General features: G+C 32.8%; 1 protein-coding gene and 1 long non-coding RNA gene across 6 annotated transcripts in view; one reads left to right on the forward strand and one right to left on the reverse strand.

The window, feature by feature from the left end:
* The window catches only part of LOC118203817 (uncharacterized), a 72,912-nt gene extending 50,870 nt beyond the window's left edge, over window positions 1-22,042 (forward strand). For 3 of the 5 annotated variants that reach the window (XR_015039216.1, XM_035376108.2, XM_085809948.1), the window contains one exon: window positions 20,882-22,042. Coding sequence is in view for 2 of the 5 variants with exons in the window: in XM_085809948.1 (XP_085666074.1) it covers window positions 20,882-20,932 (51 nt within the window). In the remaining 3 variants the exon portion in view is untranslated. Of the gene's footprint in view, window positions 1-2,389; window positions 2,499-20,881 lie in introns of all 5 variants that reach the window. The other 2 variants (XR_015039215.1, XR_004760661.2) reach the window with 1 other exon arrangement.
* Window positions 1-25,950, reverse strand: part of LOC146992897 (uncharacterized) — a 68,000-nt gene that overhangs the window by 36,177 nt on the left and 5,873 nt on the right. The window contains exons 3-4 of the long non-coding RNA XR_015039217.1: window positions 4,436-4,517; window positions 1,460-1,516 (exon numbers count right to left, since the gene is read on the reverse strand). This is a non-coding gene — a long non-coding RNA (uncharacterized LOC146992897). The remainder of the gene's footprint in view (window positions 1-1,459; window positions 1,517-4,435; window positions 4,518-25,950) is intronic.

Here is a 25,950-nt window from a genome sequence, read left to right on the forward strand (position 1 = left end):
GTGATTTCCTTGATAAACCTTCCCAGATAGTTGAACTGGCAGAGGCTGACCAATTTTCATGGCCAGTCCATTCTCCAAACATCGCACCACTCGACTTCTTTTTTCTGGGAATACTCGAATAATAAATAAAAAACCAAATTTGTGCTGCAGAGATACACAACCTCGAGGAATTAAAAAAATTGAATCACCATAGAAACAGCTACTGTGACTCCACAAATGTTTAAAGACATCTAGAGGGAAATCAAAAGCAGACTTGATATTCTCTGAGCAACTAATGATGCTCATGTAAGTGTAGAAATGTAGAATTCTTTGAGGTGCTAAGTAAAATTCTGTCAGTTCCCCCCTCATTTCATACTCTGTATTATTTAACACATATCTTTATCCAGTGAATAAATTGTGGAAGCCCTGTGTTTTGAATTTATTATGAGTTCTAACTACTATCAGGTTAATAGTAAGGGAAATTATTGCATTTTTCACTGTTGAAAAGGTTTTGCTACTCTTAGCAGTCTAAACACTTCTGCCAAAGTTCTTCAGTTTTACTTTAGCTGTTTTTACAATTCCAATGACCATCAACTCAGAATTATAACGTAGACAATATATTGCATAAAATAAACATTTACAATCACAGGAAGTGGCCAGAAATTCAAAATTAAATAAAATGCACAGTAAATAAACATAAAAATCACTGTACAAAATATGATAAATAAGTAAGCATAAACTATAAAGACAAATTAAAACTACATAAAACTAATTTGCAAACAAATAAACATGAATATTAAAGTCTGTCCTATTATCGTTTACCTGCAAGCACCATTTCATATTCCATATGATGTTTATATATTTCTGTATTTTGTTTGCCACATGAAAGTAATTTTTTGCTAAGGTAAGTCCTTTTAAGATAGTAACTGTATGTAAAAAAAAAAATGCTCTAAACTGCATCATTTCAAAAATAATCCATCGTATATGATTTTTGGTAGTGCTCATAACACATGTACTTACACAACGCTTCAGCCAATAATAAATTTCAAATCTGGGAGCCGAACCTTAAAACTTACCAGTCAAAATAAAATTTAATCAGAATTAAATTGCTCTGAACTGGGAACTCTCTGTTCTTAGACATGGTGCATTCTGTCTCTCCCTTTTCAGATATTAATTTGCTAATGCTTTTTTTCTTTAAACATATATAAACAATATAGAAGGTACTGATGTCAGTCTCCAAAGTGGGTGCGTACTGAGCCATTTTATCATAGTTTGTTTAAAAATCATTCTAATGGAAATTGAGAAATATTATACCAGCAATGGATGCTGCATCGTCATTATGCACCAAACTCTTATCACTCTATAATCAGCTTATTAATCTATAGTAACTGTCATGTCAGCTTCTAAATAATCATAATATATATAAATATTAGAATAGAATTTTTGTAATAATAACAATAATAAAAGTAAAGAAACATACCTTGTTTTTTATAAGTACCGCTCCGTGGTTTATTGGGCGTTTGCATGCCTCACAAATCTAAGAGGGTAAAATTATGTAAAAATTGGAACTCAAATATACGCTAACATAAATAAACTAAAAAGCTAAAATGCTGGTATAAATATTTGCCATTAATTTGTATTGACCCATTGTATATGTGCATGTGTATATAATATATGTACCAAAATTAAAATTTAGAAGCAGTACTGTTGTAATGTTGTTAGGCGTAGAATATAGATGCATACTGAAGAGGAAACTTGGCAGCTGAGTAAGATTAAATTCCATTTTTTTTTTAAATTCAGATTTGTGGCGACAATCATTTGGCATTCTAATTCTGCCTATTTCCAGAACATTTATATTTTTTAATACTACTGCGATTGGAAGAAAGCACAATTAAATAGCTTCCAAGCAGCACAGTTCAAGCTAACTGTGTGCATTCACCCAATATGGCCAAACTGTTAAGAGAGAGGTTTTGGTTTATGTTAGAAAGGTTTCGGTTTTCAGAGTTTATGTTCCAAAATAACTACATCATCATTGCGCAGGCTCTGGCATAGATTTTATCTAGAAATGACACAGTCCAGAAATGTTACTGCAATTTTTAGAATAAAGAGAGGAAATACTGAAATAAAAAATGAAGAATTTAAAGCCTATTGTTAAATTGAGTTTATAAAGATGATTTACATATTTTTTAATATATAATTAAATTAAAAGCAGGCAATCTTATGAATTTATAAATGGAAAACAAAGATAAAAATTATTGTAAAAAGTAAACAAAGTTGCAAATTTAGGGGATTTATTAGGACAAAAATCAATAGCCTTTAGATGAGATTGACGTTTGAATGAAAATTTAAATATAAATAAAATTAAAATAAAAAGAACACAAAACTGATACAAATGTTTTGTCACTCTCAGATTCATGAGATTCATGATCATACTTCTTCAGGACATGGAAAAAATTTGACACTGATGCTACTATATCTAGAATACTAGATTCATTTTTCTTCATCCCAAGTCAGCAGAGGTAACTAAATTTATTATTTTAAAATTATTTGTACTGCTGAAAATTTAAGGACATCACTGCTACAGATCTATTTTCCTAAATCTAATGTAAATACAGAAGTAAAATCAAAATTCAGTTTGAAGTTCAACATACCTGAAAATGTCCAGTAGTTGTAAAATGGCCAAAACAAATTTCTATAGAAGAAAACTATGCACAATTGTGAAAAGGGAGTTCAAATAAATAAAGGAAATAACCATCTTGTATTAAAGATTTATCATTGCTTATTAATGACATGTCTGCATACAAAAATTATTAAACCTGAAAAGGCCAAGGTTAAAAAATGACTTGCTCTTAAATATGCTTAAATACTTTTAAATTAATTTTTTGGAATATATTTATTCATGGATTTAGATACTTGTACTTAATTTACATATGCTTTCAGAATTTAAATGATATTGTAGATTAGTTTGCAGCAATAATTAATCATTTATTTGTACACCAATTAAAATTTTAATTTTAATCAACTTTAAATTTGCTTTATACGAATAGGAATGTTTGTTAAATTCAAATATATATTATAAAGTGAAAATAAATATAAAGTAATTGATATTGCTATTGTTAAAATTATAAAAATCAAAATTCATTGCTAGTAAAAAAAAAAAAAAAAAAAAAAGGAAAAACTGCATGCACTGTAGCTTGTGAAAGGACTCGTGCAGTGATGTCTAAAAAATTTTTTTTTCTAATATTGGTAGTTCAGTATTAAACAGTGTGGTAACCATTTAGGCAATCATTACACATTTCAGCTAACTTCATGAGTGTGTTGACGAGAAGAAACTTAACAACTTTCTTTGCATATGCAAAAAAAAAAGTAACATTACTCGCAGGTTAGAAGATTGCTTTTAATGCTGTTTGAATTCAGAATAATTGATTTGTTAATCAGATAAGCTGAGGACCAGGGCAGCTGCACTGGGTAGCAGAATTTGGCGAAGGCAACATTTTTAGAATTTAGAGAAGGGACTGGGATGCAGAATTTAGGGGCAGAAAAATATTTTGAATTTATGGAAGTGCTTGGGATTTTAGCCCTGCAGAGACTGCATCGGACCTCAAAATGTCTAGCACTGGCTGTGGAAAAGCCTTATGTATATGTGAAAATTTATTTATTTATGACTTAGCCTCAGTAATGTGTGGGAAATGCATGTAGTGTAATAAATAACCTACATAATTCAAGCTTATCTTCGTCAGTGTGCAATAGAAACAAGATAAAATTTAGTGAAACATGTCCCTTAAGTCGCTAGTCCCATGAAATAATGCCAGTAGTATATAGCAGCTGCTAGCTAAGCTTTATGAAAATGAAGATAATTATTTTAATTGCAATGACTATGCCCCAATCATTAGTCAGTTAACAGGTAGCGAAATCTGTAATATGATTCTAAATCCAGAAAATATCACTGCCAGTCTTGAAGAAGGTGTCAGAGAGACCATCGAGAAGAAAATAATTTCAGTTGAAAATTTAGTGGGAATTATCAATGTGGCAATTACCAGACTTGAGCAATGGAACTTTGTAAATGAAAAGAAATTATGTCTGTCTATAGAATTAAAGAGAAAAGTATTAGCCCGCCCCCAAAAAAGCAAGTTAAATAACTTACATTGAAACATATGTTTAACGAAAGAAACAAATAAATATTGGGCCTTTTTTTTTTTTTTTTAATTTTGATTCCCATAAGGTCAGAAATGCTTCATTATTTTATAAATCACTATTTTATTTTTAAAATTTTGTAATTTCTACATATCATTTTACTAGACTTAAACTGATGATCTAATATCTGGAATCTCATAACTCCCAGCGAGTCCAGATCCTTGGACTTTGTACTGTATGTATTATACATTTCTCTTTGCTTATGTTGTACCTCACAATTGCTAGTTTCTAAGAAACAAAAACTTATGAGAAAAATACTTACCACCACAGGGTGTCGTCGCGGGTCTTCTGGAGGTTTTGGTTTTTGAGGAGGGGGAGGGCTTGAGTTTTTTTTTGCTTCTGCCCTGAAAAAATAATAAAGTTATTTTCATCTTATTAAAAATATACATATATAATTTCAAAAGGTCAAGTTCTTTGGTTACAAGTGAGTGGAAGAAGTTTAGGGACAGTGGTTTTCAAAATACTGTGACAGAGGGAATCCATTAAACTAGAATTTTTGTTTGTAAAGTCCTGACCATCGTAAGGAAATTGAAGCTTAGAAAAACACTGAAAATACACCGAAGTGACAAAAGCCATGGGATAGCAATATGCAAATATACAGATAGCAGTAGTATCGTGTAGAAAATGTATAAATGCGAAGTGCTTTGGCAGAGCTTTCATTTGTGTTCAAGTTATTCATGTGAAGAGGCTTTGACATGATTATGGCCGCACGACGAGAATTAACAGACTTTGAGCGCGGATTGGTAGTTGGAGCTAAATGCATGAGTCATTCCATTTCGGATATCGTTAGGGAATTGAACATTCCGAGATCCGTAGTGTCAAGAGTGTGCCGAGCGTATCTAATTTCAGGCATAACATTCCACCATGGACAGCGCAGTGGCCGACCACCTGCACTTAACGACCGAGACCAGCGACGTCTGTGTAGAGTTGTCAATGTTCACAGACAAGCAACACTGCGTCAAATAACCACTGAAATCAATGTGGGACATACGAGGGACGTGTCCGATAGGACGGTGCGGCGAAATTTGTTTTCCTTGGGCTATGATAGCAGAAGACTGACTTGAGTGCCTTTACTGACAGCACGACATCGCCTGCAGCGACTCTCGTGGGCTCGTGAGCATATTTTTTGGTCCCTAAATGAATGGAAAACCGTGGCTTGGTCAGATGAGTCACGATTTCAGTTGGTAAGAGCTGATGGTAGGGTTCGAGTGTGGCGCAGACCCCATGAAGCCATGGACCCAAGTTGTCAACAAGGCACTGTTCAAGCTGGTTGTGGTTCCATAATGGTCTGGGCTGTTTTTACATGGCATGGACTCGGTCCTCTGGTGCAACTGAACCGATCATTGACTGGAAATGGATACCTTCAGCTACTTGGAGATCACTTACAGCCATTCATGGACTTCACTTACTCAAACAACGATGGGATTTTTATGGATGACAACGCGCGATGTCATCGGGCCACAATTGTTCACGATTGGTTAGAAGAACATTCTGGACAATTCCAGCGAGTGATCTGGCCACCTACATCGTCCGACATGAATCCCATTGAACATTTATGGGACATCATCGAGAGGTCAGTTTGTGCCCAAAACCTTGCACCGTCAACACTTTCACAATTATGGACGTCTATAGAGGCATCATGCCTCAATATGCAGGGGACTTCCAACGACTTGAGTCCATGCCATGTCGAGTTGCTGCTCTTCGCCGGGCAAAATGGGGACTGACAAAATATTAGGAGGTAATCCCATGACTTTTGTCACTTCAGTGTATATCAGGGCTTTATGTGGAAAGTAGAAAAATCATTAATTCAAAATAATGTTTTTACAGAACAATTTGAACACATGCTTCATAAGTTTAGTTTTTAATTTAATAAGGATTTAAATTTATGTTTAACGGTTGGAAAAGTAATTATTTGCATTTTTTTATACAAAATAATGTTGCATGCAACTGATTTGTACAGTGTGTAAAATAATATTATGTAAAATAATTTATTAAATTTGTAGATAATTTGTAAATAATTGTAATTGCCTTAATGAACAATATTCCAGTACGTATTTTTGGCACTTGTCACCCATATTTAACTAGTTGGCGCTCTCGTTTAAGAGTGCGCACCGTTTTGTGTTGCCAGAATCGAGCCATGATGAGTATATTCGTCAATCACAGAGTAAGTTGCGCTGGTAAGATATTTGATGAAAAAGATGGGTTTATTTTTTAAATTAAAATTTTTATTACTAATATTTACGTATTTCGTTTATAGAAGCATATACAGTCAAAAGTCGTTAATCCGGACTCGTGGGTAATTTATGAAATAAAGAACAATTATGATATAAAGGGTATCAAAATTTACAAAAAGAAAAAGCTTAATATTTATTTGTTTACTTTATTAAGCATTTCTTTCAATGTAAGTTGTTTAAGTTGCTTCGTTTCATGTGATAATACTTTCTCTTTAATTCTATTAAACATACATAATTTCTTGTTTAGTTACAAAGTTCCGCTGTTCAAGTCCTATAATTGCTGTGTCGAGAATACCGACTAATTTGTCAATCGAAATTTTTTCGTTTTCAATAACCTTTGTTACTTTCTTAACTATCGGAAGCGAATTATAATGACGAGGAACTTGTTTTAAATAATATCAAAGATTGAGTAGATAAAATACTACATTTAGTAAGGAATTATAAGCCGAATAAAATAAAAACATCTGCCTTGAAGATAAGGATAGTGCTGACAGATCAACTTCCAATTCATTGCGCGCCGCGGCGTCCCCCCCCCCCCCCGCCGAGCAGCGTGAAATTGATAAACAGATTTCGGATTTTGAAACATACTTTCGCTTTGTAGATCCTTTACATATTAGCAAATATATATCAGAAATTCTATTTGACATAATCGAAAGTTCAAGCTTACTTTTATAAAATTGCTCTAACAGTCTGCAAAAAATAATAAGCCGGATCCAATTCGAAGATTAAGGAACAATGCAATCTGCAACATTAACTGAATTAGATAATTTTAGCTTAGCTTATACCGTCCGTTATACATTAAACGCGCATGCGTAAACGTTTATGCGCACACGCATATTCGCAGCCATAAAGGTCTTATGCGCAAACTTTCTGTGCATGCGTCGCCTGCGCAGAAAGTTTGTAGCTTTGAGGTCCGGATTATGGGTGTCCGAATTAACGACTTTTGACTGTATTGCATATTAAACTAAAAATGCAATAAATTAAATTAAATATTATACATCTAAAAGTAAGAATTTAAACTTCTGCTGTGGAGTAATATTCAGCGATGGGACTTTGCAAATCGAACACCAGTAATGCGATTCCTTCTTGATCATACGTTTGTAGCAATGCAAACACCTTCATGTAGGGTTTTTTTTTTTTTGTCTATGTTTCGGGTATATAAACTGGAACATGATTCCCGCCTAATTGGCTTGTATTAGGCCTAAATGGCCGAGTTTGTGTCTATTTATTTCTTTCAATTGGATACGTCGCAAAAGTGTCTTCAATAAATTTAAGCAAAAAGTTGATACGCAATAATGTTCCGTTATTGTTTTATATAATATGAATGCAATCAGACATATAATGTCTAAAAATTGGAGGAATATCTCTTTGTAGTACTTTCTGAGTCGTTTTCTTGCTGTGGAGTAAACTGTGATAATTCCATCGCTCATATCCACTCCACCCATTTTTTTATTATAATCAATCACTAGCTCCGGTTTCTTTGTTATTATTTCTCTTTTTTTATTATTTTATCATTGTGTACAGTAGTTACTAAGTAAACTTCCCTCTTATCTTTCCATTTCATTATACGCATGATGAGTATACTCGTCAATACACAAAATTGAGCCGCTTTTCCATGACGAGTATACTCGTCAATCACAGTTAACTGGTTAAGTCATTCTTTGTCAGAAAACTATTCACATTTTCCAAAAATTATACATTGCTTCCTTTGATGGTATTGACTAACTTTAGTTTTTTTCTCATTAATTTGGATAATGTGCATTTAAAATCCAGTTTTTCCAAAAAAAAGTATCCTTAATTTCACATTGAATTTCAGTAACTTTATTGATTTGTGGGTGATTAGATGCAGCTCTTACTTCTTCAGGAATAAAAAAAACTTTGCAGCATTCCCCCCTCCCTTTTCCTTACTTCTTGGGGGGGGGGGGGGAATCCATCCAAACACATATAAAGTTTGCTTTTTTTGCTTAATTATAATTTTACATTGGTATGTTCTCTTTCCTTGAAAGATGGCATCCAAGTATTAAAATTAGGTGTTTAGCTTGGGTCAAGTAGTTTTTAGAAATATTAATGTGAAGAGTTCTTAAATGAACTTTTGCATTAAAGACATTTTATAAAAACATTTTTGTCATTTTCTAATTAAAAGGTTGTGAAAGTTTCTATTTGTCTGTTTGTGTTCAAATTCATTTCATACCTTTGCTATTTTGAAGGGCATTATTTTCTCATCATTTTAATTTTATCAGAATAGTCGTAGACAAATGTGATCACATTAAGCCGTACTTATCATACTTCAAATAAGAAAAATTAACTTCTTAATAATGTGAGCTTTCATTTAAAATTTCTAAAATAATGAGCTAAAAAAAATTAATGGGAACAAGAAGTAAGTAATTCTGTTTACAATTTTATATCATGAATGATAAAGTTATTAAGACAATTTTGTACTTTTGACAGTGCTATTTGATTATTCCATTTCATTATATATAGACACCAACGCCTTTGCTATTTGTGATATAAAATTGTAGATGAAATTTGTAAAGGGAATTATTTAATTTCTTGTTGCAATTAAATTGTATGATAAATTAATTTTCTGTTTTTAATTATTTTATGAGTTTTAAATAAAAGCTGAATTTATTCATTTTTTCTATATTTTTATTTTTATCTTTGTAGTTTGAATGATGTTATCAATCAAATTATTCAACTGAAAAATTGTTTTCAGTAAAATTCTGTTATATCAAATAGTAATAAAATTCCAGCAATTTGGCCAAATAATCTGAAATTATATTAAAAATCTCATATGAACATAATTTAAAAAATTGGTTCACTCTATCCAAGGATGCATACAGTAAAATTATGATTAGTTTTTACATTAAACAAAGATACTTTTGAAAAATTTACTTCACCACATTGTATTTTCCACAGTGAGTGTGTCTGTGCAGAATTTGAGCTCAATATCTTATCAGGGAAGTATTTTTAAAATGGAATTTAACTATTTCGTGGTGACGTTTAGAAACTATATTTTCTGGCGATGGTCAAAATGGAACCTATTAATTTCTCTTCTGGTTCATACTGTAGTATATATTTTTTATTTCAAAAATTGCCAAATTTTTTTTGGTCATTCTTGTTTTATACCCCATGAATATTTCAAAATTTTATAACTCGTACATTTTTAAATGTCGACATATCAGTTGGACAGTTTTCAAAAATTCGTCAAAAAATAAAACTATGTTAGATTTGAGTTAAAAAACAAACACAAGAGTTTTGACCTTTTTCCCGTGTGTGTTGTTTTAGACCAGTGATTCCGAAAGTGGTCCATCCCCAAGAGTTCTAGTATCATTCAGGGAGTTTGTGAAAAATTTAAAGTGATTTGGGGGTCCCTGAACATTTTCAGAGCTCTATGCAAGGTTTAATATAAAATAATAAAACTGTGATCCATTTTTATTATTATGGAATTTAAATAAATAACAATAAATAAAATAGTAATGATTTTTACGTCCTGAGTAAAATAGAAATACACTGGAATCTGGTTAATTGGACCACCGGATAATCGGAGCAGTCATTTTTTTGGACTAAATCCTAAAGAGTCGAAATAAATCTTATGTACACAAGCCTAAAATTATTCGCTTATTTGGACCAAAAACGTGAGAGCGAATGAGAAACAGAAGCCACAAGTCGGCCGCGTACAGCGGATGTACAGGTGGTCTGCGACATATGGGAGGATCTGTAGCTGCGCTCCCCAGGAGAATGCTTTATCAAAGGTCAGCAATTCCTTAAAGTGCATGACAACAGCAAAACTAGTCGGAGGTGAACACTCGCACCCTTTTCTTTGACCTTTCTTAAAACAGAGCCACCAGTAGCCACCAGCGAGGTTATTGGTCCCACTGTGTCTCCGATTTTCAAGGAAATGAACAATACAGTGTCCAGCTCCACCTGAAACAAATTCCCGCCTGTCAATCATGATTAAAGTTTACACGAGGAAGCTATTATTTCGCCACCCTTTTGGGATAATTTTAGTGCCAGAGCTTTGAATGGCGAGCATTTTATCTCCCTCTTGACCCCGAAACACCAAGGTTTCTTCAGACCACTTTAGTCAGCGAATTGTGAGCGTGTCTTGTTTCCCCTGACAAAATGCCATGACGGGACGATTTTAACTGAAAAAACTGGCTTCCTGGATAAAATCAAGCAACAACCACGAAACACTATTCAGCATCAGTTGGTGGAAATTACCAGGTTGCCAAAGACTACAATTTCGCGCTGGATAAAACAAGAGAATGAGCTGCGAGAAGAATGAGCACAATGTGAAAGACGAGGAGGAACTTCCAAAAAATGGAAACGTGAAGGCAAAGAACAAGACGTTGATGAGGCCCTTAATGAATGGTTTGCCATTGCTAATGGATGAGCTGTGCGAGTAAGTGGCCCAATGTTAAAATGCAAAGCAGAAGTCACTAAAAAACTGGGCCACGGTGACTTTAAATGTACAGATGGTTAGTTATCTCGATGAAAATCTAGACATGACATAAAGTTTAAGAAAGCAAATTGTGAGAAAGTGCTTATAGTGCAGATGCGGAAGAATGGAAATCAACAAAACTGCCTGAGCTTCTTGGAAAATTTTTCAGCAAAAGGCATCTACAGTGCTGATGAAACAGGGCTGTATTATCATGCTACACTGGACGGCTTGTTAAGTTACTAACATATCACACTCTCTGGCTCCATAAAAGCGATGGATCGCGTAACTGTCTTGTGTTGTTCAAACATGTCAGGAACGGACAAGAGGAAGCTGTTAGTTATAGGAAAAAGCACTAAGCCTCGCTGCTTGCTTTTAAAAGACTTATGACAGTTCACCAGTTGTGTATCGTGCAAGCAGAAATGCGTGGATGACCTTTTTAAAGAATGGCTGAAGGATTGGGACAGAGTGCTACAAAGCCAGCCGAGAAAAGTGCTGTGTCTTCTTGACAGTTGTGCAGCACATCCTCATTTAAATTGCTTGCAGAACATCCAACTGGAATTTCTACCTCCCAGGACCGCAGCTTAGGACCAGCCAATGAACATGGGCATCGTAAAAAAAATCATAAAAAATTTGAAGACCCTTTATCGTGCAAGGTTGGTTAATTACATCTTTGAAGCAATTGAAGAAAGTTTGCTGACCTCATCGTCAAAAGCCAGTGAAGTTAGTGCAAAGGTCAACATCTTACAAGCTGTTACATTTGTGGCCAACAGCTGGTGAAAAGTGAGCAGTGAGACAATTCAGCACTGTTTTTCTCACTGTAGCTTTTATGCACTTGGTTTTGGAGATGAATGTGGACATGCTCATTGAAAATCAAAATGATGACAAACATGTGGAACTTCAACAGGTACAAAATTCAAAGAATTTTTATCCATCGACGACGAGCTTCAATGCTACGATGAAAATGAAGATTACAACGCTGCAATCATTGCTTGAATTGCAGCAAAACACACGACAGCATCGGAAGACCAAGAAAGTGATGATGATGATGCCGCTAATAAATTGGTGCAAGTGACAATACAGGATGCGAGGAAATGCTTTGAAACTTTGCGTCAGTATATTGTTCAGGAGGGAAATGAAGGCAGTCCCATTGCTACATTAGATATTTGTGGTTATTTCGTTTACGTGCAATTCATCAAGAGAACGTGTCAGATCACATTGGATAAGTTCTTCAAATGTTGACTGGAACTTGGTAAGAACTTGCTTTTATTGTGCTTTGCATGCTGAGTATGATGGAGATCGTTTCTTAGAATTTGTTTCTAAATTAATTTTCTCAATGAAAAAAGTTCGACTGTAGTTCTTGTTTGTGCATGCATGTGTGCCATACGTGTGTCCCGCACAATAAAAGACAATTACATTTTAGTACGGGATTTACATGTTCATTTACTGTTTGCTACATATAGCACGTCCTGTCTTACAATATAGGACATGTTCGTGTAATCAGACCAGCCAGTTATTAGGACCAAAACGATCGCTTCCCAATGTAGTCTGATTAACCAGAATCGACTGTATACGTGAGTGCTTAAAATACAGTATGTTAAGTATTGAGCGTTATGTAATACCTTTTGTGAATGAATATTGACAAAACTTATTTCCACTGATTTGCCAGTTGTAGTAATAGTGGTATGTATAACTTGTTTTAATGTTATTACTAAAACTTAGTTATTGTTCACTTTACTGCAATAAATTTAAGCTTTCAAATTCCATTTTCAATTCCTCAACATGCTTAGAACAGTATGACAACAAAATAATAATGAAATAAGAATAAAAAAACTGATATAATCCCTCAAAAGTGAAAATTTTAAAAAATCCACTGACACATGCGTATGATTTAAGTTCTAGATGGCGCCAGCTACTTATAACAAGCATGGCATGGTGCGAGACAGATGGCTGAAAACAGGTTAATACAGGAATGTAATAATGTCGCTACACACACTAACTTGTCTACAATATAAACTATAAAAGAGTCGTACATCTAATCAATTTAGTTCTATGTTATGCTGATATGAAGTGTATAAACAAATTTTCCCAGTCTTAGGCAAAATGAAGTTTCATATTGTTAGTTGGGAGTTTTGGTATAGTTGCATTTTTTGTATTGTTACACAGATAGTGTACTTTCATTACGTAAGCATATTTGAATAAAACTCCTCTCTTTTGAAAAAATTACATATCACATTTTTCAATATAGTAATTCCTTAACTTTAATGTTAAGGTATTAGTTATACAGTACAAAGTCCAAGATCTGGACTCCTCGGGACTTCAGCAATTCTGGATTTCTGATTTTTCTGGCTATTAGACCATCAGTTTAAAACTTGTAAGATGACATGTAGAAATTATAAAATTTAAAATATGAAATCATGATTTATGAAATAACGAAGCATTTATTATCTAAAGGGTAACAAAATTTACCAAAAAAAAAAAGGCTTAATATCTATTTGTTTTACTTTATTAAACATTTCTTTCAATGTAAGTTGTTTAAGTGGCTATTTTTGTGCTAATAGTTTCTCTTTAATTCTGTTCACAGACATAATTTCTTACTCAGTTACAATGTTCCATTATTCAAGTCCTGTCATTGCTCTTTCGAGAATTCCGAGTAACTTGTCAATCGAAATTTTTTCGTTTCAATAACTTCTCTGTCACTTTCTTCACTATCGGTAGTGGTATTTTCTGGATTTAGAACCATATTACAGATTTCGTCATCTGTTAATTTATTGGTAATTGGAGCATTGTCATCACAGTGAAGAACTTCTGTTATATCATCTTCATTTATTACTGCTTCTCCATATTTGTAAAAGAAAAATTTTGCCAATAGTTGTTATTTGCTAAATGTTTGGAAACTGATACAAAAGGTGAAATGTTATTTACTGAATTAAAAAGATTTTTTGATGTAAAAGCTATACCCTTGACTAATATAATTTCTTTGACTATTTTAACGGTACTCCGACAATAGTAGTAATATGCCGAGGCTTTCTGGCAATACTTAAAACAAGCTGTACCGAATGTATTTCCAGTACATTGTGTCATTCATCGACATCATTTAGTCGCAAAAAAACTTAGTGAACATTTGCATGGATCACTACGAGATGTATTCGGAAACTAAATACCGTTTTGGAAAAAAAAAAAAAAAAAAATAGTAAAATAATTTTTTTCGAATCCAATTTTATTTTTCATGAAAATACATGTCTTAAACTATTTTTCAACATAGTGTCTGCCAATGATCAAACACTTGTCATAGCGGGTGACCAGTTTTTGTATACCATCGTCAAAGAAACTTCCCGCCAGTTTCGATAACCACGACTCCACAGCATTTTTCGTGTCATCATCAGATCCAAAGCGCTTGCCACCAAGCTCGCACTTCCTGTGCAGGAATAAGTGATAGTCGGACGGCACCAAGTCCGGGCTGTACGGCGGGTGATCGAACTGCTCCCAATGAAACTGTCGAATTAACAATTGAGTGACACCAGCAGTATGGGGCCGAGCATTGTCATGGAGCAACACAATTCCACAATTCCTTTACTGAGCATTCCTCTTCATTTGTTTCGAATGGCACGCCTTAGTTTTGTTAAAGTCTCACAATATCATGCCGCATTAATGGTTTCACCTCTGGGAAGAAATTCAGTAAGCAAAACGCCTTTCCTATCCCAGAAGACAGTGCACATGATTTTTTGTGATGACATTGTCACTTTGAACTTTTGTTTTTTTGGAGAATGAGTTTGTCTCCACTCCATTGATTGTTGTTTCGATTCTGGTGTGAAATGACACACCCAAGTTTCATCACCTGTCACAATTTGGTTTAAAAAGTTTTCTCTCTCATCACAATTTTGAACAAAACAGTACATGAAATTTGTGGAAATGCCTCTGAAAGAGTTGTCATTGTGAAGCGTCTGTTCTCATGAATTGCTTCATCAACTTTCCTTATCGGTGACAACAGAAGGCCGACCACCGCGAGCCTCAGCGTGGACATTTGTTCGACCTGCATTAAACATTCTTACCCACTTTCTCACCATTCCATCACTCATCGCGTATTCACCGTAAACTTTTGTCACTTGACGATAAATTTCGGCTGGTTTAACATTCCTCACGTTCAAAAATTTAATCACGGCATGAATCTCACAGTCAGCGGGAGAACTAATTGTCTTAAACATTTTGAATGTGCACAGCAAACTGAAAACACAACATAGAGCAACCAAAATGGCGACAATTGAAAGTCAGTGAACAAGAAAGACTAGTGCGCATGCGCGGGACGCCTACCACAGCGCTGCAACGGCGTTAGAATGAAATGGTACTTGGTTTCCAAATACACTACGTACATCGTATCATTAAAGCAGTTAATAAAATCAAAAGGAATGCCTTCAGTGAGAGATTATTTGCTCAACTTTGGAAAATGACAAAGATTACAATCGTTAACTACTTCTCAAAGTATGTTGGTTATCTAAAAGTGCATGTCTAAAATTGATTTTATGCACTTTTTGATTCAGTGTTGGAATTCCTGGAAAGCAAAGACAATGATTTGAGATACAGTTTAATTAACTCAAAAATGACATAGCCTATATGACATTTATTTGCAAATTTAATGAAACTACAAGGTGACCAATTCAATTTAATCAAAACTAAAAGCGTAATATCTGAGTTTGTTGCAAAACCTTTTCTGTACAAACAAAACTTGGCAAGAGGAGAATGTTCTCAGTTTCCAAATCTTTAGAAATTGCAAAATAAAATAGAGATGAAGATTTGCTTGCTTAGGTATCCCTAGTGCCTCTTCATGCAGACGTGAATCAAATATTTGAAGACATTCTTCACTTGGATATTCCCAACTGGGTGTTGAACCCTTTTGCACATGGACAAACTCAAATCCCAAACACAGAAGAATCCAGACTAATACAGGAGTAGCTTATTGAAATATCCACAAATGAAGAACTTATACCAATCTTTGAACAAGGATACCATGAATTCTGATCCCCAAAACAGATCCCAATTTTATATTCTGCATAATGGGTTATTTTACAGAAGGTGTTGACTGCTTTTCCTATTTGGTAGAATGTGGATTCAGTGCCATTCTGAACCCCTTCACCAAAAAAAAATTGAAAAAAAAGAAAAGAAAGAAACCGACTAGAAATTAATGCTCATGGGGATTTGTGGTTGCTACTCACAAACATTGAGCTGGACATAAATACACTCATAACATCTCATAAAGTTCATCCAAGTCATTAATTTTTTAAAAAAATTTATTTTAGCCAAAAGTTATAATTTCAATAAATAATTCTTCAACAGAATGTTTTTTTTTTTTTTTTTTTTTTTTTTTAAATTTTATATTATGCATTTATGTAGCCTTTTCACTTGGGGTTCCATGGGTCAAAAAAGTTTGGGAACCACTGTTTTAGACAATTGCATTACTATAATACATTAGAAAATTTGTATTTTTTTTTTTTTTTTTAAATATTGAAACATGTGATAAACTCGAGGGATTGCTCCAGACAGCAAAAGCTGTGACCACTGCACTGGGTCTGTCAACCTGTAACTCTCAATTTTTATCAAAAACATATATAGAATCTTGAAATACATAAGTGTAAAAAAGAATACCTGTTAATATTTTACAAATCAGGGATTCCGAATGGGCTTGGTATTGGCCTCTGGGGCTCGATGTAAAAGGGAATCAATTGGGAGTCAGTAGCTGAATATGCCTCAGCATAATCAAAATCCCATTGTTTAAGGGGGGAATATTAATAAAATTGATAATTAATTGGTTTTTGATCATTTAGTAAGGAAGAAACCATATTAAATAAACACGAGAAATATACAGTAAATTATTTAATATATTTTTTAAATGAATAATTATAGTAGCCTCCCCCCCTCATATGAAACATTAATTTATAGGCTTTAGTCCTACGGATTCTCACGGCAAGTGAAAAATAATGAGATTCTGATTTGCCATACAGAATTAAGAAAAAAGTTTTCACTCTAAGTAAAGTATTTGAAGACATTACCACGAGATTTCAACAGCTGCATACTCTTGTTTACTTTTTTTACTGTGTCGAAACTTGAATGAAAATTATGGGTATCAACTATATAATGATCATGGTGATATTAATAAGGTAGAATTGTGTATTAAAAGAAAAGTATTTCAGAGTTTTATTTTCATTATTGGTAGGGGGAAGAAATACTGAAGGGCGGTCCTCTTCTGTTTTTGTAGTTGTACCTGAAATCTTACTTCAAATATATACATAGAGTTTAAATTTCTTTTCCTATTTGTCATTCTGACAAATTTTTAATTATTTCTTTATATATCAAGGGGCAACATAAGCTCTAGCTGCCTCTCTGATTTCTGGGTGATGATATCTCAGCTCATTTGATATTGAGGAATCATCATTTCTTTTTCAGTTAAATGTGTACAACAACTAAGTTTTAACTTCTAATTTGGCTGTGTTAAACTTAAGAATATGTTCCACAACTTTAGAAACAGCATCATTTACATTAAATTTTTATACCTAAAAAGATCAAATCAGACAAATGACCAGTGAGAATAGCCATCAGAGTAAATTATTTTTTTAAATTGTGTCAATGATCATAGGCTGATTGTTTTTGAACAGCAGAGTGTGAACTGCTACTTGTTATTCCTGATTAGCTAATGACTGTTAGAAAATGTCATATTCAGAACCATAGAGAGTACTTTTTTTTCCAGCATAAAATGGAATGTTTTAGTGCAGTTGTAAAAAAAAACAGTGTTCTTTAAACCAGGAATGGAGGTCTTTTAGAAATAACTTCTGAGCACCGCATTAACCATTGGTGAAATTCATACACAAATTTGTTAGTGTGAATTTGCCCATAAGATGGATATGTTAATTTTAGAGAAAATTGTGAGGTCTTCCAGTTTTAATTTGAAATATCTAAATAATAATAAGAAGCACTATGTGTATAAAGCTGTTTAAAATTATGTTAAATAAAATTAAAATTAGTTATAAATTTTTGAAATTTTTTGTAATTATGTGCAATAATTAATTGATGTATCCATGATTTTTATAGTTGTAATATTGTGCAGAAAATTGTAAAAGGCATCCCCTAAAAAGTATCATTACGAAGATTTTAAATCTTAATTGTGACAGTTTTACTTTAAATTTTACTCTTTCTCTCAATCTGGTTTCTTTATATCGGAAAGTTTTTTTCTTTAAATTATTTTTGTAGGGTAATATAAAATTAGTTTACTAAATTTCTAAGACATAACTTAATTATACAAGTTATTTGTCTTAACTTGAATTTTTATTTTGTTACATCCCTTCGTCCCCAAGTACGTACTATAAAGAATTTTATGCCGTTAGATGTTAAGACAATGCTAATAACCAGTTGCCTTGTATAAGGAATGGAGGCTTTTAGGTCCAATTGTGTTGAACTTTACAAACCATTAACAAGTAATAATGCTGATTCGCTTTGTGAGAACCTCTGATTTTAAGAAAAGGTTTTATTATTACACTGTATTTTGTTAATTTCTCTGTACTAATTATTACATTTCTCTACTTTAAAAAAATATGGTTTTGTTTTATAACTACTAATAGTACTAATTTTAATAGAATTTCATATCTATATACTAGAAACATTTTGATTTTATATTGATAATACTTACTTTGTCTGAAATATTTTCATAAGACTGCAAGAATTTATGTGATCTTTCAGCCACCTCAAGAATGTGACTAATTTATATTCTAGAGACCTTTCAGATTGAAATTGAATTCCATTTCCAAATCATATAAAACTCTGTTTATATATTTTTATATGTTTTTCAAATATGTGGAAGTTTATGAAACAAAGTACAAGGCATAGTGAAACCTAAACACTGTGTCCCTGGAGTACTTCATTTGCTTTTTCATTGCAGTTGTAAATATTGTACAAAATTTCTCTGCCTTTGCTAACACATAAGTGCCTCCTTCTCAAAAGGCTTTTTTCTCGCCAAGCATTTTCCCCTAGAACTGGAGAATATGTAAAATATAAAGAATGAAAAAAGTTTCATTCTTTTTATTTTAACTTCATTGAAACCAATTGGCAATAGACCTTTAAATTTAGAATTTTTAATTAACCACATCCCCTCTTCAAGGATGTTAAATCTGCATCACTCTGTGTCAGTCTGCAACATGTTACATTACTCTTTAAAGACAAAAGATTTCTCTGCACTGCAGAAAATAACTGCTCAAAACTAAAACAATATAATCAAGCTTTTAAATACTGTCAGCTATATACTGTGTTCCACTTTCTCACTTACAGGCATCAATATAACTTATATTCACTGCTCCACCACCATCTCTATTGTTTAGAGAGTAATAATTGTGTGGTTGCAACTTGCAGCAGGTATGCTGTACCAATTAAAATGAATTTAAAAGATGTTTCAAGAGTATCCAAAAATAAATTATGTGCTGAACTCGGCACGTCTGTCTGCAAATTCATAATTTCATATACTATGGATAGCTTCAAGCTGTATCTCTCTTCTGACTAAAAAAGTGATTGTTTTCATCTTCTGTAGTCAGTTCTTCAAGTATACAGTCAAAACTCGTTAATTCGGACACCCATAATCCGGGATGATCTATAATCCGGACCTCAAAGCTACAATATTTCTGCGCATGCATCGTGTTGACGCATGCGCATATGTGTTTATGCATGTGCGTAAGGCCTTTACGGCTGCGAATATGCGTGTGCGCATGTGCATAATACGTCTAGGCATGCGTGTTTAATGTATAATGGACGGTATAAGCTAAGCTAAAATTATCTAATTCAGTTAATGTTGCAGATTGCGTTGTTCCTTAATCTTCGAATTGGATCCGGCTTATTATTTTTTGCAGACTGTTAGAGCAATTTTATAAAAGTAAAGCTTGAACTTTCGATTATGTCAAATAGAATTTCCGATATATATTTACTAATATGTAAAGGATCTGCAAAGCGAACATATGTTTCGAAGTCCATCAAACAAAAAGTGGAATTGCTGCAAAAAATGGAAAGGCATATCCTTTGTTTCTCTAACCTATCGAAAATCTGTTTATCAATTTCACGCTGCTCTGCGGTGGAGGGGGTGGACGCCACGGCGCACAATGAATTGGAAGTTGATCTGTCAGCACTATCCTTATCTTATCTGGTTTCATATTTTTAATTTTATAATTTCTGCATGCCATCTTACCAGATTTAAACTGATGATTTATAATCCAGAAAAATCGATAATCCAAAATCGCCGAAGTCCCGACGAGTCTGGATTAACGACTTTTGACTGTATATATATTTTGCTTCTCTGTGTATATATATATTTCAAATAGTCAGTTCTTCTCTGTATATATATATATATATATATATATATATATATATATATAGCTAATTTGCTTATTATATATATAATAAACAAATTAGCAAAATAAGTAACAAATTGAGTCAGATCTGCACATGGAAATTTAAGATATAAATTAATCTGCACTAGCAAAACCCTGCAACATGCTAGTATCTTACCTTTATATATGCATATATACACAGGGTTTTAAAGTATTAGTCCACAAAAAAAAAAAGCTTTCAAATAGTTTTTCAAAAGCATCGTAATTTCGGGTAGATAAGCTGCGGCTTATACGTATTTAAAAGTTGTAACTTTAAGTCGGCAGCGTGTCTGAGGAATTTTATTTTTTCTCTGTCCTGAGAACTTCGCTAGTTCAAATCGCGAGCTACGCACAAGCGAAACGGTTAGTATTCGCTGTAATATTCTAACCTGAGATTGCGCTAAGTTCAAACTTGCCTAGCTAAGGTAGATGGCGCTCTCTGTAAAGACACAGTACTGATGCATGTTCTTTCTGCTAACTCTGTGGTTTTGCCCAATTTTTCCTATGACTTTTTGTTTCAATGGAAACAGCTACGTTTACTTTTCAAGTGCTGTGTTCATTCTTACATTTTTTTACTGCTTTGTAGCTGGCTTTTTGCTAGCCTTACCATTTGCACTTTAAAAATATTATTATTATTACAGATCCTTCTCGAAGAAAAAGTTATACAGCTGCTTTTAAACTTTTGGCAATGAAGAAAGCGATCGAAATTGGAAATCGTGCTGCAGGTAAAGAATTTCAAGTTGAGGAGCGATGCATTCGGCTGTGGAAGTCCGAACAAGAAGAATTAAAGGAAATACCTAAGAATAACAAATGAGCGTTTAAAATTTTGTTGGAAGACCTAATTGATGTTTCGGGTTCATGAAGCGAAAGGAATTATCTGTCAAGGACCAAAACAACAGTTGGACAAAAGCTTCTCGTGGACTGGCTTGAAAAAAAGGAAAGATAGCTTTTTTGGAGTACACATATAAGAAAGTTATAAAACAAAATTTGAAAAGAGGGCAAATAACTAATGTGGATGAAGTGCACATTACTTTTGATTGTCCTCAGAGCAGAAATGTTCATTCAGTAGGTGAAAAAACTATTTCAGTGTTAACAACCGAGAATGAAAAGACTTCTTTTGCTTGTTTCGCCAATGAAGAGAAGTTAACGCTTTTGATAATTTTCAAAAGGAAACTTCCCTAAAGGAGTATTATTTGTGTGAACGAAAAAGGACGGATGTGCGAAGAAGTGATGGTTGGCTGAGAGAAATTTGTCATAAAAGGAAAGGTGCTTTTTTCAAACCCCGGATAACTCGAATCATTCTGGATTCACTGCGATCCCATTTAACGGATACGGTAAGATCTGAAGCAAAAAAAAACTTAGCACCGATGTCTCAGTGATACCAGGTGGGCTTGCAAAAATTTCACAGCTGCTGGATCTCTTTATAACAGGAATTTTCAAGCATGAACTATAAAAGCAGTGGGAGGAATGGGTGCAAAGCGGACTCCATTCCTTCACAAATTCTGGACGAATGAGAAAAGTTTCGTATGAGGAGGCTGCCTGCTGGGTCTATAACACATGACAATCAGTCCGAGCTGATACAATTGTATCAGCTTTACAATTACAAAGCTGATACAATTGTATCAGCTTTCATTAAATCGAAAATCATCGAAAATGAAAGTGAAGATAGTGACGTTGCAAGAAGTGATTTAGAATAGAATGATGAAATTGACCTTAATGGTCATTTGTTAAATTTACTTAATTCTGACGTCAATGAGTCAGATTTTGAAGGTTTTGTAAGTAATAAATGTAGTTTAATTTAATTACAGATTTCAGTTTGCTTATCTAATTCACGTATTCCTTTTGATAATATGGTAATTTATAGTTATAAACTGAACCCTTAAAAGTAATTTTCAATAGAAATCATCAGAGTTCATTTTCGGCAAGTTCAAGGTAAGATGTTTTTTCTTTATTTATTTATATATTACTGATTATATTTATGTTGTAAATGTTATAAAACGTTATTGATGATTATTACATCAATATGGCAGGAAATTACTGAATATCAAGTGCCATATTTCAGAATGCTTTGCTGCGGCGTATATGGAAGTGTGGCTTATTCGATGAACTTTCATTTTTTTTTTTTTTTTCAGTCAATTATCATGTGTGCGGCGTATACGCCAGGACGGCTTATCTACCTGAAATTACGGTATTTAATTTGTATGGAATACTTTTCTTGCATGCCTTATCTTAGAGTTAAAAAAATTTTTTTTAATGTTAAATTGAATCCATTTCTTGTACAAATGAGAAAATACCGGGGGGAAAAATTAGCACCTATAAATATGTTTGAAAAAAAAAAACTAATAACTGATTTTGTAATTTTACACTTCCTTTTCTTTTAATGCGTCTTCTAGGTACAGATTTGATGAGATTTTAAAATATTTGCTCTATTTTTTCTCATTCTGTGGCAAAATGAAACTTCTGAATTTATTTATTTTATCTTGATCTGAAATATGTATAAAAGGATTGAGGTCTGGTCTCTGCACAAGAATTTTGATTATATGTAGATAGTTGTATAAAATCTACATTTTTCAAAACGTGAGAATTATGCTTGGGATTATTATCCTAATGTATCTGTGATGCAACAGTATGCCCATTTCTTTACGTGTTGCTTCAAGTTTTTTCCTAAAGTAATCAAATACATAAATTTGTTGACCTTGAAAATGTACATTTCACAATGATGCAAGCACTCATGCAGTCCCAGACCATCTGACTAGCTGTGGCATGATTTACTGAAGTTATTCTTCATTTGAAGTTCAGTAATTTTTTTCCTCACATACCATTTGATTTTTATCATTTTTCAAAAATAATTTACTTTTATCTGCAAATATAAATCAATTCCAAAAGTCTTCAGAATTTTTAATATGGATCATAATGAATTGTAATCATTTTCGTTAAGTCGCTTGAATGAGAAATGATTTCCCTCTAACCATTCGGCCCCAAAAGGTATATGTTCTGAATATATTTTTTTACAGTTTTTTATTAAGTGGTTTTAGAGTTAAAATGATATTTTTAATTATCCTTTTTTCTTCACTTTCAGTCAGACTCCTTGCATGCCTTGTTCACAGTTTTTTTAATCAGTTTTTTAATGATATTTAAAAATTATATTTGATAACAGTAGACTATTTTTACATTCGGTAGCTCAGTTATTTTTATCTTATTCTTTACTATTCCAACAAAATATTTTAACTTTGATCACATCAAAAATCAGTTCCCCCCCTACCAATCTTAGAGAAGTAGCTCCTGAACTTTTGTTTTCCAATTTTAAAATCCTTCTTCCATGCATTTTACAAAAGGGTCACACTTTTTGTAATAATTGCGCTACAATGCCTGAATATCTGTTGTTGTTACATATAGCTTTATTGGAAAGGTTAATCCGAACATATAAAACAGTATATAATATAATAAAAAAAATGAACAAACATTTAAAGTAAGAATCAGAATAAATGACCATGGGAACAAAAGTAAAAACTTAAAAATTTAAACAACAAGGAAAGGAACATAAGAGATGTAGTCTTTACAAGGAATTCATGAAAGCTCTGGCATTCCAGTATATGCCCGAATATCTTTTTGATCTTAATTTCATATTTAAAGACAAGATATTAAAATATTTCGTGGCTATGCCAAATCGGCAATTCAAGTAAAGCTAAGCCAAATCGGCAATTCAAGTAAAGCTAAGCCAAATCGGCAATTCAAGTCAGGCCAAATATTTCGGTGAATAGAAGGGATTATGAACCAATGCTGATATTCAAAGAACTCATTCCTATTAAGCATTTTAGCCAATTCAATTTTGAGTGAAAAGCAATTTCTGCAGTAAATTTCGGTAATGCTCGAGTAACCGTCCCCCGACAACCTCGTGTTTATTTGAGTTCAATATTATTTGTAAAAATTAAACATTGGAAATTGTCATTATGAAATAGAATTCAAAGTAGTTGAAATAAACATTAGATAATTACAAAATATAAGATAAATAATGCAAACTTTGTAAAAACAAATCAAAAAAATATAAGAAAAGTGAATGTACATGAAGATATAAAGGCCAGGAAATGTATTAATTAACTTACGTTCTTTCTAGTGGGAAGTGGGCAAAGTGTTCTCTTCGCGTCTGACTCAGAAGTGTAGTGTTTCCGAAAATTCTTAGCGGCAGTGGGGGCTTTGAATACAGTCGGTAAAACTTGGGTGAAGTAATTTATGGTAGTGGGTGGGACTCGGAATTTTTGAGGGATGTATTCTGTGGAGTTCTTATTTGAGTGAAACCGTCTTAAAATTTTTTTGAAAATATTAGTTAATGGAAATTAATTTCTGGCTAATTGTCGTGTCGAAACGATTAAGAATTTAAGAAAGGAAAAAGGAATTTTCACTGTCAAAGAGCTATTTGACAAACTAAAGATTATGAAATAGGCCCATTTTTTTAGTAACGGCAAAAGTCTGAAGACAATTAGCTTTTTACAATATATACAACTGAGTAATTATACTATATACAAATCTTTCAACTGATAGTCATCCAACTTATACCGCCTTCTCAGGTTTAGGAACAAATTATCATATCCCTATCAGTTAAATGATTTAGAGTGAGTATTTAACGCCTGCTCTTTTAAGGCAATGGTTAATAAATTGATCGGGTATTAGATTATTTTTGAGAATTTTAATCAGGAGCAAAATTTCACGTTGTAGACTTATTGTATCTGTGCGGATATTTTTAATTCGTTGTATTTGATTTATTATTGTATTGTTAATTACTTGTTTGGATATGTTGGAATTCCAATTTATTAATTTGTTAGTATTGAAATTGAAGTTTCTTGTTTTGTCAAAAAGTAAAATTTTTTTGTAGTTAATGATTTGAAGATCTAGATAGTCTATGCTATTTTGTGAATTATTAGTTTTATTAAGTGTAAGACAATTTGGATGAATCTCGGAGTGTTCAATTTTACTAAAATTATTAATTGTAATAAGGTCATCAATATATCTGTAAGTGTGCTTGTAGTAATTTAACTCTTGTGGTTTTAGATTTTTTTGGAAGTTAAAATCTTTGATAAATAAAAAGATATTACAGATCGAGGTGCTGGAATGTAAGCCCATTGGCAGACCTCTGACTTGTTTAAAAAGTTGATTTTGAAATTTGATGTAGTTATGAAAAAGTGTGCAATTTAGGTAGGTTTTCCATTTGTTAAGAGTCATAATTGTAAGCATATCAGGGAAGAGTTTAGGCAGATCTAGAAGACTAGTGTAGATTTCTTCTAGAGGAAGTGAGGTATACAAGTTTTCAAAGTCGTAGTAGTTAATGTTTTGGATGTTAATTGTTTGAATGGCATTAATGACAGGAGTGTTATTATGGATGATCCAGCAATAGTTATGATTAGTGTTACAATCATTGAAAATAAATTTACAGATTTTATTAAGTTGAATTGAAAAATAATAGTCTATATTTTTCTTGTAATTATTAGTTCCATTAGCTATAAATCTAAATTTTAATGGTGTTTTATGGAATTTGGGAATCGCATAAAGATTAGTAAATCTGTTGTAGTTTGCATTGAAAGTAATATTGAGTTTCTTATGAAAAGTTTTAATCCTGTTTATTATAGATGTTTCTGTAAGGTTGGCTGATTGATAAGTAGTTGCGTTGAGAAGTTCTTTATGAATAATCTCAGTGTAGAATTGTTTTCATATAATG

This window comes from Stegodyphus dumicola, chromosome X2 (genome assembly GCF_044657685.1).
Source record: "Stegodyphus dumicola isolate Sdum_Otavi_A_Nest chromosome X2, ASM4465768v1".
Taxonomy (NCBI): domain Eukaryota; kingdom Metazoa; phylum Arthropoda; class Arachnida; order Araneae; family Eresidae; genus Stegodyphus; species Stegodyphus dumicola.